Source organism: Corvus moneduloides, chromosome 3 (assembly GCF_009650955.1).
Source record: "Corvus moneduloides isolate bCorMon1 chromosome 3, bCorMon1.pri, whole genome shotgun sequence".
Taxonomy (NCBI): Eukaryota; Metazoa; Chordata; class Aves; order Passeriformes; family Corvidae; genus Corvus; species Corvus moneduloides.
The window spans coordinates 39873126-39889002 of NC_045478.1; the positions used below are offsets into that span (position 1 = coordinate 39873126).

The 15877-nt window shown below is 41.9% G+C and overlaps 1 protein-coding gene and 1 long non-coding RNA gene across 15 annotated transcripts in view; one reads left to right on the forward strand and one right to left on the reverse strand.

Annotated features, from left to right (window-relative positions):
* The window catches only part of MAP3K7 (mitogen-activated protein kinase kinase kinase 7), a 46682-nt gene extending 37762 nt beyond the window's left edge, over positions 1-8920 (reverse strand). For 4 of the 8 annotated variants that reach the window (XM_032105085.1, XM_032105084.1, XM_032105082.1 and 1 more), the window contains exon 1: positions 8679-8920. In XM_032105085.1, coding sequence (XP_031960976.1) covers positions 8679-8768 — 90 coding nt within the window. In that variant the 5' untranslated portion in view covers positions 8769-8920. The remainder of the gene's footprint in view (positions 1-8678) is intronic. The other 4 variants (XM_032105087.1, XM_032105086.1, XM_032105088.1 and 1 more) reach the window with 3 other exon arrangements.
* The window catches only part of LOC116442259, a 75987-nt gene continuing 68321 nt past the window's right edge, over positions 8212-15877 (forward strand). For 2 of the 7 annotated variants that reach the window (XR_004239462.1, XR_004239461.1), the window contains exon 1: positions 8230-8496. This is a non-coding gene — a long non-coding RNA (uncharacterized LOC116442259). Of the gene's footprint in view, positions 8497-15877 lie in introns of all 7 variants that reach the window. The other 5 variants (XR_004239459.1, XR_004239457.1, XR_004239460.1 and 2 more) reach the window with 5 other exon arrangements.

A 15877-nucleotide genomic window follows, 5' to 3' on the forward strand; every position in this document is an offset into this window, starting at 1 on the left:
CTACAACTCTGTTACGTTTAATCCAGTGACGGAAACAAAAAGAGCTATTTGAAAATAGTGCATGTATGTCAGTTAAAAGATTGGTCACAAAATTTAATGAAGTAATTAGATTTTTTTTTTTTTTTACTTAGCCTAAATCACTTACAACAGTTTGTGATGGGTCAGGCTTACTTTTTTTCTGGCTAGTCATAGCTTTCCTTGCTGAAAAGACTTGCCCATATGTACAAATACACTGTATGTATTATTACGTACATGATTTTAATATTATGATTATGCAATATATACTACATATATTTTTATATAGTAAATACATTTATTTAACAAAAACGTAACAAAAAACAGAAAGCCCACATATCTGTTGCATTTGACTTCACATGGTCAAATTCAGCTCGTAAGTCAATATAAATGCATACTGATCCTCCACAGATAAATCCATGACTATTTGCAAGTTTTATCCTGAGAACTGGTACATATATTTCCAGTTTTTATACTAAAGAAATCATTATTTTTCAATGTTGTTGAATTTTTTAACAATGTTTCTATTAAATGAAGAAACTAAAAGAAACAAGTACACTGCCCAATGTAATTTGCCATGAACGTCACAATATTTGGGTTTTAGTTGAAAAGTGGAATAAATTCCAAGAGTCAGATGCACTTTAAGAACTCCCACTGATGACTGGAAAAAAATAATAATAAAAAATAAAATCAGTGTCAAGCACCAAGAGGAAGAGTTAACCAGGCAATCTAAACCTAATCACATAACAAAAAGCTGTGAGACCATCAGGTATGTAAATTTTATTGTTGCTGAAAATAGTTTGATAAATGATTATGCAGTCAAGGTTTCATAACAATTTATCAGTGACTTGGTGCCTGCTTAGGCAGAGGGCTGAACTTGAGAAGGGACATGAATGCAGTGAATATTTACCTAGGATACAGGGAAAACAGAAGAGCCGATCCTCCATTAAAGCAGCTCAGGCTTTTGAATAGCACATGAAAGGAGCAACCATCAGAAACAATGACGGATCTGATACAAATTGAAGTTTACCAAATGTGAAAACTCAGTATGTTTTTCCTACTTAATCTGGAAAATGTACCTTACTCATAGCAAAAACCCCTTTATAATCGACAGAATGCAGCTTGTGGTGGAGTCCATTTACATATAATTTTCTTCACTTAAACTTCTTTGAAGGAGTTAAGTCTTAGATTTTGTCAAAACAGTTTAAACACTATGGAGTTTCCTTCAGCACCGTGTGCTGGAACTAAGTAACTTAATAGCAGAGGAGGGAGGCACTGCCTGAACTTTAGTTTCTTCATGCTCATTCCTTCTTGTCCCCTGCTGTTGGTGCCACACCATATGTTTGGGCAATAGTGCATATTCGGAATTATATGAAGCACGGTAATGGAATTATTGACACAACAAATCAATAAACAGCAGTTGATCTGTAGCACTGTGTATGTTTGGAAAATAATCTAAAAATAAACACATTCTTTTGGTAAAAGATTTTGTTCCTCTAAATATCTTCTAGGAGAAAAAAGGAAAATATAGGGCAGATGAGACATTTAGAAATAGAGTAAGAACAAGAAGAGAATTTCTCACAGAAGAGAATTAAGTTTGTCAAAAACCACTCGGTACATGACACAAAAACATTTTAAACTGGGAGTAATACTTAAAAGAGATTTAAAGATTGAAAAGTGTATTAAAATGTATTATTCTACGTATAAAATTCATACCAGTAAAAAGTTACATTCTACTGTGTGACAAAGTGACATGGTGAAGGACAGTGCCACTTGCATGTTTTCCAGATAGTGTATTTAGAGTCTTATTTAAAGAATATGAACCATACAAGAGCCCTGGAACAAGCATTACCTCTGTCTCTGTGTACAAATAGTATCAAATGCTGTACATAAACAAAGATACATGATACTGACTTGTAAGTATGTAGACTATACTGACTGGTAAGTTATGTAGACTAGAAATCATGCAGGAAATAGAGACTGCAGATATGTTAAGACCTTAAGGATGTATTTTGTCCTAAGGGATGTAACCAGTAATTTCCCCTCTCCCAGTAAAACAAGAAAAATGCATCTGTTTATTCAGATGCACCATAATCCCCTAACAAATGTCAAAACTTTGGAAGAATTAATTTCAACTTTGCTCTAACTGCACAGGTTTTCTATTAACTCAAAACTAAAAAAATGCTAAGTTTTTCTCTCTATCCATAAAGTTTCCATGTAAGGTAGTTCTACATGCTGGATACCTAGTGCTTTTCTTTCTAAAAAAAACTTGCTGGATATATGACAGCAATAAAATATAATAGCTCCCTGGTTAGCAGACGTAGTATTCTTTGGAGAACTGACTTCATAATTTGCAGTATCTACTGCATGACATGCTTGTTTACAATTTTGGGAAACAAGACAAGCAGTTACAAAAATCCAACAACAGAAACCATACAAAACCCGTGCTTCCAAAGTGACAGCAGGCTTTAAATTATCTTTAATATCTATGTCACTTTGTTTACTGGTATATTTGCAAATGAGATGATATGCACGCAAACTGAACTTCTGGATCTCTCAAGCTCCACTACACAAGAGAGTGGAAAAAAAAGAAATGTTCTAGAATGCTTTGTAAAACACACAAAAAAAATCACATTTTAAAATTCAGTTGCTTCTACTCTCTCTGTCTACCAGAGCTCCAGGAGTATCAATAAGGTATACTAATATTTTCAGGTTTTCACATATCTGCCCTTATGACATATGGAGCATAAATTAAAAAAAAAAAAAAAAGGGCCAAAGGAAGCCATGAACAACAGTGTACAGCTTCTGAAAATAAACGCCTACACTTTCTATCATTCATTCAAATAGCCTCAAATTCCAGCTTTGGTTCTTCTGTGTGTGCTATGCTTTATTAAGTAGGTTGAAGCAAATCGGCCCTGTGCCACAGATGACTGTGGCCAATACCCTGGCAGCACTTTGAGGAAGGAGTTTGGATGTATCTGCCAATTCTTACAGCTATGTTCTTTGACTGGTTAAGTTTATTTGTACTAGTGTCAGCCCAGCTCTAAATGTTGCTTTTCCTTTTCCTTTCTGGGATTCATACAGCAATGAAGAAACCTCCAAATCCTCTCCACTCCCCCACCCCCAAAACCCCTACTAATTTTAAGTAAACTAAGTAATTTAGTTTAGATTTGGTTTCTAAGTCTCAACTTAAAAGTTATGCAAAACACCACAGGAAGAAATATTTCTTCCTGAAAGAAACTGCTTATTAAAATCAACTTAGATTCTTAATAAATATAGGCAAGTTCTGCTTGACACAAACTCATACAGTTGGTCCCTACCGAGGGTTTCCTCTGTTAGAGCTGTATAACTGTACAGTTTTCATTCAGTGACTTGTCTACCTGAATTTAGTTCTAAGAACTAATTCTCTTTTCAGCTTCTTTAGAACATGTTTATGAAGAATCAAAGTATCATCTTATATGTTCCTGAAATTATAGAATCAAAGAATGATTTGGGTTGGAAGGTACCTTAAAGATCATCTAAGTTCCAACCCCCCTGCCGTGGGCAGGGACACCTTCCACTAGATCAGATTACTCAGAGCCCCATCCAGCCTGGTCTTGAAAACTGTGTTTCCAGAAATTCTTCCTTTGCTCTGAACCAACCCTCTCTGCATTTTGATAGCTCGAGTCATCCCAAGAAATGCACGCATCTCAAAGATAACAGTTTATCAAGTTATACTTTCATTCTGGCTTATCACAACTAATTACAAGCTGAAAAGCTTTTACACACTGATAGGGTTTTATACATCTGTCTCAAGAACAGAACTCATATCAGCAATTAAAAAATACCAGCAATATAAAAACATTAACAGAACAACTGTCTGATGCTCCAGTATGAATCAATTTGTTCTGTTAGAGCAGCCCAGAGAGTGCATTATTGTTTTAAAAACAAAATGTTGGGTAATGAGGCACTCAGGGTGCAGGACTCCAACAAGAGTTGGGCCTTCTGGGCTGGCACTGTCTAAAATTACTGGTCTTTGGGAAAAAACCAAACCAAAAAACCAAACAAATACTCTGCAGCCAGTAAAATACTGCTGCAGTCCACTGGGTGGAACAAATAAGGGACACGTGAAACTCTCTCTGTTGTTTTAGTTTTTTTCTTAGGGAAAAGCATTAGACATAGAATTCTATTATTATCTCATAAATATGGCTCTTGCTTTCATCACAGAACAGGAAGGTCTGTGAGGTTTCTTTCCCATGTGTTCTTTATGAGACTGAAGTATGAGTCTATTTAACAGGACACAAACAGATTCACTGAATATATCTGCATGTGTAGAAATTAGTATAAAGTGTTACATTAACAGTTTAACTAGCTTATTAGCCATGTTCTAACTCACTGCACAGTAAATTTCATCCACATGGAATTGGTGTTGCATAACTTCTGCTATAAATCCACACCCCAGCTGACACTTCATCTATTTTCTTATGTAGATGAATGAAGAGAATCTTCCATTGGTGTAACTAAACTAAATTTAAGTAGTTATTTTAATTAATTCAGAAATGTATTAAGAGCAAAATCAGAGAAAATACTGGCATATGTTTTCACCACATACTTATTTTTTGCCTTTGTTTTGGAACACCCAGCTTTGCACCTTGAAGTCTTACTGAAAAAGGCTACGAAATTCAACTGACTTCAAATGGATTTCTAACTACCACCCTTGGTTCTTGAGAAGCAATCCTTCTGTACTCATGTCAGATACCCAAAAATGCTGTTCAGATCTCAAATCACATCTGGTTCTTGTCCAAATTTCTTCCAATTTTCCAGATTGGTATCCTACAATTGGAGATGATCCCCCAGGACACAGAAACACTGGAGGTAGTAACAGTTCCATGTTCAACAGCAGCTTACACAAACCTGCTTTACCTTGTAATGGACATAATCAGTCACTGCATCTCACTAACTTTTTAAAAGTTACCTATACAAAGGGGAGCAAAACCCAGTTGCCTTGCTGTATTGCTCATTCTCTTGCCTCTGAACTGCTTTGTTCCAGAATTGGAAGGAATACATGTAGTTTCCAGCACACTACTCAGTTAATGAAATTAGTCAACTGTTTCAAAAATATCTAAGATAGGTGGACGCACCATAAACTGCATCTCCTTAGTTGCTGGGACCATAAGTAAATTTTCTAAAATATACATTCATAAAGCTTACCTCTTCATCTCAAAGACAACATTACCCTAATTCTCTTAGAATTAACTACTGTTGCCCTCATAGATTGCTGAAAATAAACTTCACTGTGAACTGCAATATACTAGTAGAGCATTAAACAACACTTTTCAAATAATTTAAATTCAAATTTCAGACCATCCAAAAGTAACTTGCAACTACGCAATATGGCATTAGTTTTTTAACCTGGCTACATCAGGCAGTGATGGGGCAGGGCCACAGTGTACATGACCAGACACGTACCTTTGGCTGTGCAATCCAAGGATACACACATCCTGTGATGAAGAGGTCTATGTTTTGGTCATGTATGGGACTGTTACCCAGTTACATGATGGAGGAAAGCCTGTGGAATTTTCAGGAAAGACTGGCAGAGAATAGGCTGCCAGAACAGTTAAAAACCAAAGTCTGTTGTTTAGATGTGGAAGCTCCTCTGGGAAGAAACGACAGTAGTGTTTAGGCTAGATTTAAATATGAGATTTTAAAATAAGGCTATTAGGCTTTTTATTGTTAACTTGAGTTATAGAATTTGTTCAGTTTCTAATGATTTCTCTATCTCATACCTAAAAAATTAAAAAAGGCCATTTTCACAATTGAAAACTTGCATAGTAAAATAGAAAACATTTCTGTTGAACACAAGTTTTATGTTGTTTCTCCTCTTCTAGTTTTGAAGACGCTCCTGCTGTGTCACATCAATTTTGATTTGACTCCAACTCTTTCATAATAATTGCCTCTGTATTTTACTTCATTTTAAGCACTTGAAATAACAAAAAGGCAGCCTGAAGCTGGAGACGTGTTTGACTGGTGGGGAGTAACACTACACTACAGTTAGTCATGTGCATGGCATCTTAAGCAAAATATGGTATATTCTTGTTTTTATCCAGCAGAGTTCAGGCAAACCTAAATGAAAGTGCACTTAGAGATCCCACATTTATTAGCAAGGTCTCTGGGCCTGCAAGTATTCCAGAACTTCAATATCTATTAATAAACCAGTGGCAGAGTGGGACTGCTATCTGCGGACAAGACAGCCTTGATAATACAACAGCAAAGCTATGATTATAAAAGCATTTGAGTTTCCAGTGTAGACCTCTTAACACTCCATTTTGAAACATTTGAAGCTTGCCAAGCATAAATATGACCATTTTGAGATATTACAGCCACTTAAAATCCTTGAAAACTTCTGAGCCTAAAGTAAGAGCACAGAAAATAGTCAGTAAGGATGTGTTTTGACTACAAAGTTGACTATTTGTGCTGAAATTGCATCATGAGTAAGAGATCAACACCCACAGCTGAGAAAAGCAAGGTCTAAGTATGATCCATCTGTTTCATTCTAAAGTAGGTCTTTTTTCTTCCTCTGTGCAATGACATTTAGACTGTGTTCAGCACTAGGGTATCCCCATTGCCTATAAGAACTTCTGCTAGGACAGGTACACTCAAAATGCTATGCCAGCTGTCACTGGATTTTTTTCATGGAGACCACACTTTATCAGAGTTCTGCTTATAACCATGAGTTTTGTTATCTCTAACAAAGATACTGCGTTAAGAATAATGCAACAACTGCATTCAACAAATTTTTACTTAGGCATAATCTCCAGATACATTTTTGTGCCGATACTCCTGTTTCTGTGAGTGCCAGGCACATGCATGGAACACAGACAAGCTCTGAGCACTAAACCTTAGAATGCTGAACTCTAGTTACACCAATTACACACTGTGCAGCTCCACACTTCCTATATGTAAACCAGCAATATAATCCTTGCTAACAACCTCCCCACGGGTGTTGTGAGTATTAAAGAATTGTACAGCACTTTATTCATTCAAAGGACTATGTCTAACACAGCAGATGTGCTACTCACTTCTATGAGCCATCACTGGGCATCTTTACATGATAGGTAAGTTCTTACCCACTTGAACTTTCTTTGTTGGGTGAGAAACTCCATTTTTCCCAAAACATGTGATTCGACCCCTGGCTATTAGTAAGTGTTGCAAAAACAACAAAAATACCTTCACTTCAGAACAGTTCAATGCATAAAAGGAAGCAGAACAACTAGATTTACAGAAACAAAAATCTTCTTGATTGCCAAATTCATAGAAAGAGATAAAAGCAATCTCTTGAAAGATACGGTCTTCTGAAAATTTCCTGTGCCTGCTATGGCGAAAACCAAAGTTACCACAATAGTACCTGAATACACCAGAAAGTGCCCTGGTGCTCCATGGAAATATCGTAGATTTTAAGGTCTGTGAACTCTCCCCAGAAGGCCCAAGCCCAGCAGGATAATGATGAACAAACCAGTATTAGCAAACTACGCTAAAAACTTGAACACAGGTTGTCCTACCTATAAAAGCTACCACACAAAACTAACTCCACTTCCACACAAACTTTTTAAGAAAAAGAGAGTAATTATTAATGAAAAAGAAAGATGTTAATCTACAAACAAAAGCACAGAGACTGTTTCAGGAGTCTTGGATGCATATTAGGTCCAGACTCTACAAGTTTGCTTCATCAAATTCATTACAGATCCTCATGAAACAACTTCATTTCTGTAGAGAACTTAGCAGGGGAGGAAGGAAAAAACTCAACAGCAGCAATATTTTTGTGCAATTCTGAGAGTTAACCAACACTGTAGTATATAGATACTACTGAGCCCATTATTAAAGCACTCAAGCTATCTTAGATCACACCCACCCTACTTTCACAGGAAGCCCGGAGAGATGAAAGGTACACCTGAAATAATTTTACTATGCGATTTTCACAGAAGAACTTCCTTCCAACTTTGTTATACAATAACTGAATGTCACTTCCTGGGTAACATGCACAGGTCACAAATTAAATGTTACACATCCATAAGTGCAACATCACTAGCCTACGTCAGGAAAAAAAGAAAACTGTTTATCCTTACAGCTCATAGAGCTGTAAATTTAGCAAATCATTAATACTGGTGCGATCATTATATATGCAATGGCTCAGTTTGGTGGCAAAAGGTGAAAGCAGGGGCAGAGAGAACCAGAGATCTGAAAGAAACATCAGAATTAACAGTTTCCTCTTGTGACAACGCCTGACAACTATGTTTGCCACCCATACTAAAGTGGGTGGTAAAATGGGCGGCGAAACTTTAACATCCCGAATAAATCTATCCCGTTTAAATAAAACTCCACAGTAAAGCATCCAGCAGCAGGGCCGGCAGAAGTAAGCCGGCACCTCCGCTCCCCAGCTAGACGACCTTTGTTCGCTGGTGCCAGCCGCTGCAGCATCCACGGGGGCACAGAACCCCCGGCCAGGTACACTGGGGGGGGGTCCCGGCATCTCGGCGCACCCAGGAAGCGTCCGCGGTCCCTTCCGCAGCGGGGGGACGGCGCCGGGGAGGGGAACCCCAGGGGCGCTCGGGGTCAGGGCGGCGGGAGCCACGCTGGCCGCTCCCGGGGAGCAGGGGGGTGCGGGGGATGGCGGGACCCGCACTCACCTCTTCCACCTCGATCTCTTTGTAGTCGATTTCTTCGAAGTTGAGGACCGGGGGGGTTTCAATCATTTCAGCGGAGGCGGCAGCGGACATGCCTCCTCTTTCACCGCAGGGAGGAGAGGGGGCTGGGGCTACGCGAGCGTCCGGCACCAGGCAGCCGAGGGCCGGAGCCGGGGCTACGCCGGGCTCGGCGGCGGTTCCTGGCGCAGGTCGGGGCGGGCCTGGCCGAGGCGCCGCCGGGGCCGCATTCGCGGCGGCCGCGGGCCTCACTGGCGGCGGGCACAGGCCCCGGCGCCGCCGCTGCGCATCCCGCGCCCTCCCGCACCCCCGCGGGGCGCCGCGCCGACTCCCCTAGGCCGCGGCCTCTGCACAGCTCGGGACCGCCTCGGCCGCGCGTCCCCGGGCGAGAGAAGGCGGCGCCCCCGGGGCCGCAGCCGGGCTTCTCCGCCAGCCCCAGCGGCGGCAGCGGGCGAGGGGGCCGCGGCGGGGGTGGAGGAGCCGCTCAGAGCCGCGCCGCGGCCGCCGCCGCTGACATCAGAGCCGCTTCCTGCTGCCCCGGCCGAGGAGGGAGGGACGCAGGGAGAGAGTAAGGGAGGGAGGGAGCGCCGGGCGGGGGCGGGCAAGGAAGCGCCGGCAGCAGCGGCCTCTCGGGCGGCCACGGCGGGGCCACGGCCTGGCGGCGGCCCCGCCCCCACCCCGCCCCGCCGCCCGCCGCCGCCAGGGGGAGCAGCCGCGGCCCCGCGCCGGCGCCGCTTCCTGTTCCTGCCGCCAGCCGGGAGCCGCCGGCGCGGGAGCGGCGCGGGAGCGGCGGCAGCCCGGCCCTGGGGCGGGAGCCACGCTGCCGGTGGGCTCAGCTGCGGCTGGAGGGGCAGAGTCTGGCGGGGCTCCCCGGGTTCTGGGGAGCGGGCACGGCCTCGCTCTGAGGGGGGCCGCGTGTTACCGCCATACGAGTGTGGGGGCGCAGGCGTTTTCCCTCTGTGTGTGTGTGTGTATATATGTATATATATATATATATATGTATATGTGTATGCATATGCACGCACATGCCTTTTCCCTGTATATATGCATATATTTCTCCAGGGCAGGAGGTATTGTATGGGGTCTTGGGACGAGGGCAGCCCTTGTGCTCTTCAGCGGCACTTTCTCAGGGGAAAGCTGTGTGTAGGAGGGTGGCTGTGGAGTGGAGGGTAATGGAGCAGTTGATGTAACACATAGTAATAGAGAGGTAGGATTTGAGAATGAAATTAAACGCTCCCTCTCCAAGGGAGTCTTGACCCACTCTTTCCCTGGGCTAGCTCCTGCTCCTGCTTCTGCTTTTGGCTGGAGCACCTACCCCATCAATGTTTTGGTGGTAAATGTCTCAGGCTGACACTTTAAGGCAGTCCACGGTGTGAAATCGGTGCTGGGATGAGTGAATAGAGCTGCTGTGTTCCACTGAAACAGCTGTGCTTCATTTTGATATGTTTAGCCTTGGGGCTATATATAAAAAGTTATGTTATTGTACAATACTATTAATAGTATGTAATTTTAGTAGATTTAGTAAGCTTTCCTAGATGTTCCTCTGCTAGCGTGCTAGTGAATGTCTGTACCTCAGAAGGAAGTCTCATAAATGTAGATATATCTGGTTTACAGAGCTAGCCTGACAAAGTCGCATAAACAATTAACTAGGAAAGAAAATACCAAGGATGAATATGGGCAGTGACCTAATCTCATGGTGGCTCAGCTGTTGTTAAAAAAGCCAAAGTGAAAGTACCTCTGTCAGAGCTGCTGCACTTTGTGACAGGTTGCCATTATGGGTTCATTCCCCTCTTGCATTTTTCTGTCAGCTTTTGTAATTTGTCCAGGATTTTCAAATGTACAATAATCCAGAAATCCTAGCCAAGCAGTCACTGTACATGTTGACTCTGTTGAGTTCAAGATGAAACTCGTATGCAGAGCCGGTTGGGTTGGTGGAATTATATCGCCCAAACAATCTGTGTGTGCGTGGGGAGCAGACTCATATCCTGAATGTGCTGAGTTTTTGTTGCTTTTTGATTTTCTGATACAGTTTGGTCTAGAAAGATCTAAAGAGTCTTCAGTTAGACAGGGGAAGTTTCCTGGTATTACAAAATCTGGCTAATATCTGCTTCATCCAGCAGTGGGGTTATCCTGAGCCCCTACTTTCTTAGGTTGTTTATATGTTTGGATGTTCATACTGACCCTGGCATCCCCTTATACCCAGAGAAGCATTTGTTTTCATTTTCTCAAAAGCCACTATTAGTGCACACCTTGGTCATGCTGTGACACAGTCCTAAAGTATTGTGTTTATACCTGGACCTCACAACTTCTTAAAGGGAAGTGTATCAGTTGTGTAAGCAGCTGCTACTGTCTCAGCTGCTGAGTGTGCAATATACTGATTATTGGAAGATGAAGAATATGGATTTCTGAGGTTTTGAGAAAACTGCAAGTCCAATGAAAACCAGACTGCTTTCAGTCTGTTTCATACTTCTTCATACTGGTTCATACTGGCTTCATACTGCTGGATGAATTGCTTTAGTTCTCTAAACACTTGTAGATCAAGGCAAGTAACACATAAAGTCAACTGAAGTCAAGGAAAAGGCGTGAATGAAAAGAAAGGGAGGTGTGAAAATCTATCACTGATGGTCTTGATACCTAGTTGCAATCATGAGCATGGTCTCAGGCCAAAAGCTTAAAATTTTGTTTCTTTTAAGGACACATGCATTGGGGAAGGTGAACTACATCAGTACTCTTTAGAAAGATGGCCAAGTGGGCGGTTTTACTTTAGGGGGTGGCAGTTGGTGATCTCTGGTAAATGTAACTGAATATTTGGCTTTTTATGTTTCCCAGACCTCTCGAGGATATGTATCAAGCAAATGGCAGTTGCAGTCTTCTATTTTTCAGTGGAGAGATTTTTCTGTTACCTTTGTTATATTTTGTTGATGAGTATTAAGACAGCAGAGGAGAGCATTCCAATTATAGTTGCTTGTAAGGTTCATTTCCTTTCAGAAATTGATGTAGAAATATGTATCTTAAAAATAATGAGCTCTTTCTTTGTGAAGGCAGAGTCATCATCATTATCAAAATGTCACTGCTGTGAAGATCAGGAGGGGTTTTAAGGATGTGATAATTTTGATATTACTTTTTTTTTTTTCTTCTTTCCTGACTGACACAGTCTTAATTAGCTATGATTAGCTATGTTATGGACTGGGTATTGGTTGTACAGCCCCAAAATGCTTATTCAACAAATACGGGAGAAAAAGGAAAATAAAAGCTGCACCTGCTGTGTTTGTCTTGAAGGAAAGCTGCTCTTGGGTTTAGAAGAAAAACCTAGAACCTGGGAAGCCCACATTCAGGGTCTCAGTCGCCTCGCTCTATCATTGGAAAGCAGTTACACTGCTAAGAAGGTGATCACTTAAAAGACTGTTGGAAACATCTGGGTACCATGGCCAGAGTGTGCAAAACCACTCAAACCTGAGACAGCTGCTGCGGAGCTCTTTGTCACACCTGTCCTAGGGCGCAGAGCTCTGTTTTTTCAAAGAGACAGCAGTAAGTCTGATGCAAAATACAGACAAAGTCTACCTGGACAGCTTAACAGACCTGAGACTTAACCCTAATAAGACGCGCTGGCCGTGGAGGGGGTGGAAAGAGCGGTGCGTCCGTCCCGATCGCATCCTGCCGGAGCCGCTCCGGGGAGTGCTGTGCGAACGTGCTCAGACACACTCTGACACACCGTAGTAGGTGGATACTCACAAACACACACACACACACACAGAGCCTGACAGCTTCTGCAGCATCGCTGAGGACAGAGAGGCGGGAGAGGTCCTTTGTATGGAGTTCCGAGGGGTTTCTTCAGGTCCCCGCCCTAAGGGATCCAAGAACAAAGAACACTGAGCGGTCCGGGGTTTTATCTGGATCGGCACCGAGGGCCTATCCTTTGGGGGCCAGGGGGTGGAGAGGGCATGGGGTAACAGGACAGTGACCAGTGGAAAAGGCGAGGGGTGGAACAAGGGACCTGGGAACCAGTGGGGTATCAAGGAAAGGAGAGCTATCTAGAATATGGACTTAAAAGGGGTAAAGAGGGGGTGATCTTAGACCTCTGAGCCTGCCCACCAGCGGACCTCCACTGTTTTGGGGCTCTGTGGCTTCTTGGTCATTCCTGCAGTGGATTCAACCACTGCAACACTAATATCTGCATATCGTAATGAAAATTTATCTAACATATACAGAATTTTACAGCTTAGAATTTGGACACGTTTTCATGAATACAGACAAAGGCACAGATATATTATCCTGGCTACTCTTTGTCCAGCTCCTTTAAAATTACTCTGCAGTTGTAGGAGTTTTTTAAGAGGAGTGAACCAGCATTATTTCCCACTAACTTAATTTAGAAAAAAGCTAAGTGATTTCTTCTTTTCAACAACCTTGTGCTGTTTTTTCAGTATATGCAATTTTTTTTTAAGTTGGTTAAAATGTCTTACTTTAAGCGATTGAAGATTGATTCTAGAAAACAGTGGTGGAACATGTTGGATGGTACCTTCAACTGGAATGCCTACAACAAAAAAGGTTCCCTTCTAGATTAAGCACAGGAATATGTTTCTGCCAAGTCTGACTCTATTTTGTCCTTGTTAAATATTGTCCTGTAAATATGAAGTTATGTCATTTCAGTTTGTGGGAACCCACTGTGATTAAAGATCTTGATTCCACCTTTAGAACTGATTGTGAGTCATCAGCCTGTGTATTGGAAAGTGTCTGGATGTGTGCTATTCATAGGCAACCTGCAGGAATTAAAAGGAGTGGAATTAGCCTGGATAACTGTGTGACAGGAATTTGTGGATGAACTATCTTGTGCGTTGCCTTCCAAGTGTGAGGCTAGAGCAGGTTTGTGGTGACAGTAGTATAGAGAACACTGTGGAACACACGTGCCCTACAAATTCATGTCCCAGCTGGGAGAGACATGGGAGGAGCCTGCTGCTTGTTTCAGTGCAGGTACAGTGAAAATATGAGGACAAATCACTGTGATGATACTGAAAGATTTCTGTTTCTCAGCATGGCCAAGTTGTTGCTTAATGCACTCTTCTCATGCAACTCCTTTGGCTTGTACATTAATATTGCCCAAGAGCAGGTTGCAATATTGTGTGTGTTAGATTCCACTTTGAATCTCAATGATTTCTTCAATTCTGTCTTGCATTAGTGGTTTTCAAAGTCTTGGAAAGCAGTGCAAGGGTGTCTTCTGCCAAATACACTGATAGCAGCCTCAGCATGCTTCATGTACTTTTATTGCTTCTTTCGCTTTCTGGGAAGACTTCCATGCAGTATGTAAAGTCTTCTAAATAGCTATTAATTCCTTCAGTGGTGGTGTACTTTATTATTTGTGATCAAATGCATGTATTAAAAAAAAAACCCTAAAAAACCTTTGCAAAATAAATGCATGTGCTGCTTTGCTAAATACCAAACTCAGTTATATGCAAGGAATTGTATTCACTTTGGTAAAAGGAAAAGTTCTATTGTATGAGTATTACAGAAACTCAAATGATCACAATTTTTTCTGAACCTTATTTTACTTCCTAATCTGAGGCATGTTAGATCTCCCAGACTTTTCCAGCAGTCTAAACCACCAAGAGAGCCAGGAAAGACAAGTAATGCAGCCACTGTGCAGTATGGGCAAAGTAAAGGTGGGAGACTATCTAGATTCAGTCCTGAAACCAAACAAACACATTTTCTGTTTCAGCTATCAGCAGCTGGGCTTGGCTAAAGTGGCCAGGGGGAAGAAGATAGTAACAAATTTACCATGTGGAAGAGTGAGATAGATGGCTGTAGACTGGCTGATCTTGAACTGAGAGGTCTGAAAAATATGGTACATGAAATTGCTGATAGAAGATGTGTTAGAGAAAGGCATAAATGTAGGTAACTATGAAGTAGCAAAGGTATTTTTGAAAGGTGCAAAACCAGATCCAGACATCTAAGTGTCTTTTGGTCTGCTCTCAGTAGGCTTTAAAATAAAACGTGACAGAGAGAATAATAAAGAGCGTGGAGGTAAATGGAATGAAATGTCACATCTTTTTAATCAAAGGTAGATTATCTCAGATTAACAAAAGATCATTTTTGATAAATTCAGTGATATTTTTAGGCAAGGGGAATGGGTAGAACTATTCTATCTTGAATGTATTTGATATATTGTCTTGTGGGAAATCGTTAATTAAGCAGGACATGATAAGAATCATTAAAAGAACTGAAAGTGGGTAAGGAGAGTAGGGGAGTAGTTAGGAGACAGTAGAGACTATCAAAAGGGAAGTATTGGAATGAAGTTTCTAATAGATTTTCTTTTTTTTCAAGATTGAATTTTGAGAGGAAGCTTCTTAGTAATTTCATTAATGGTGTTGATAAGAGAATTAAGAATGTGACAGTGATTCTGAAGACACAAGTTTAGACAGCATAGTTAATGGAGAGAAAGATAAGAATATCAAATGGGAAAAATTAGACAACTCCAAGGATAAGAGAAATAAAGTGGCTAGTATTTAAAATATTAGAGTGCAAGTTCATGAATTAATTTGAGAACTCATAACATCTTGTTATCCTGTAAAAGACTTATGAAGAAGTGTGGTGGCTGGTGAGCCAGTACAAGGGACAAAAAGAATCCACTTTTTGGACAGTCCCTAGTACCAAAAGATCCTCCCCGGGTTAGGGTGAACAGAAGACACTTCCCCCAGGATGCTTTGCTTTGGTACGTTAATGTACCCCAGTTCTGCTTCCCTACTTGGCCGTTGACCTCCCCGCCCTTTGTTACCTTATATGTCCCTGCCCTAGAAGGTTCTCCACTCCCTGTTCCCCCATTGGCCCTTGCCCCATTGCCACTCCCTCAGAGCTCCCTATTGGCTCCCATCCCCTAGTCCCGCCTCTGTACTGGCCCCGTGCCCTCAGATCATTGCTGCTCCCATACTTAAACCTGGACCCTCCATTGTTCTTTGTCTTTGTCCCTGGACGCCTTCACAGTGTGGCTGCAATAAATCTTGTCCGTGGAACCCCATACGAAGACCTTTCCTGGCTCTTTGTTGTCAACCCACTTACTGGAGCTATCCATGCGTGTGTGAGTGTGTGATGGTACTGCCGAGCAGCTTCGCCTTGGAGATGCTTTTAGGAAGGTCGCGGCACTTCGTGCTCCGGCACCGACAAGCTGCAAAGCGCCTGGCTAGCGACAAGGAAGA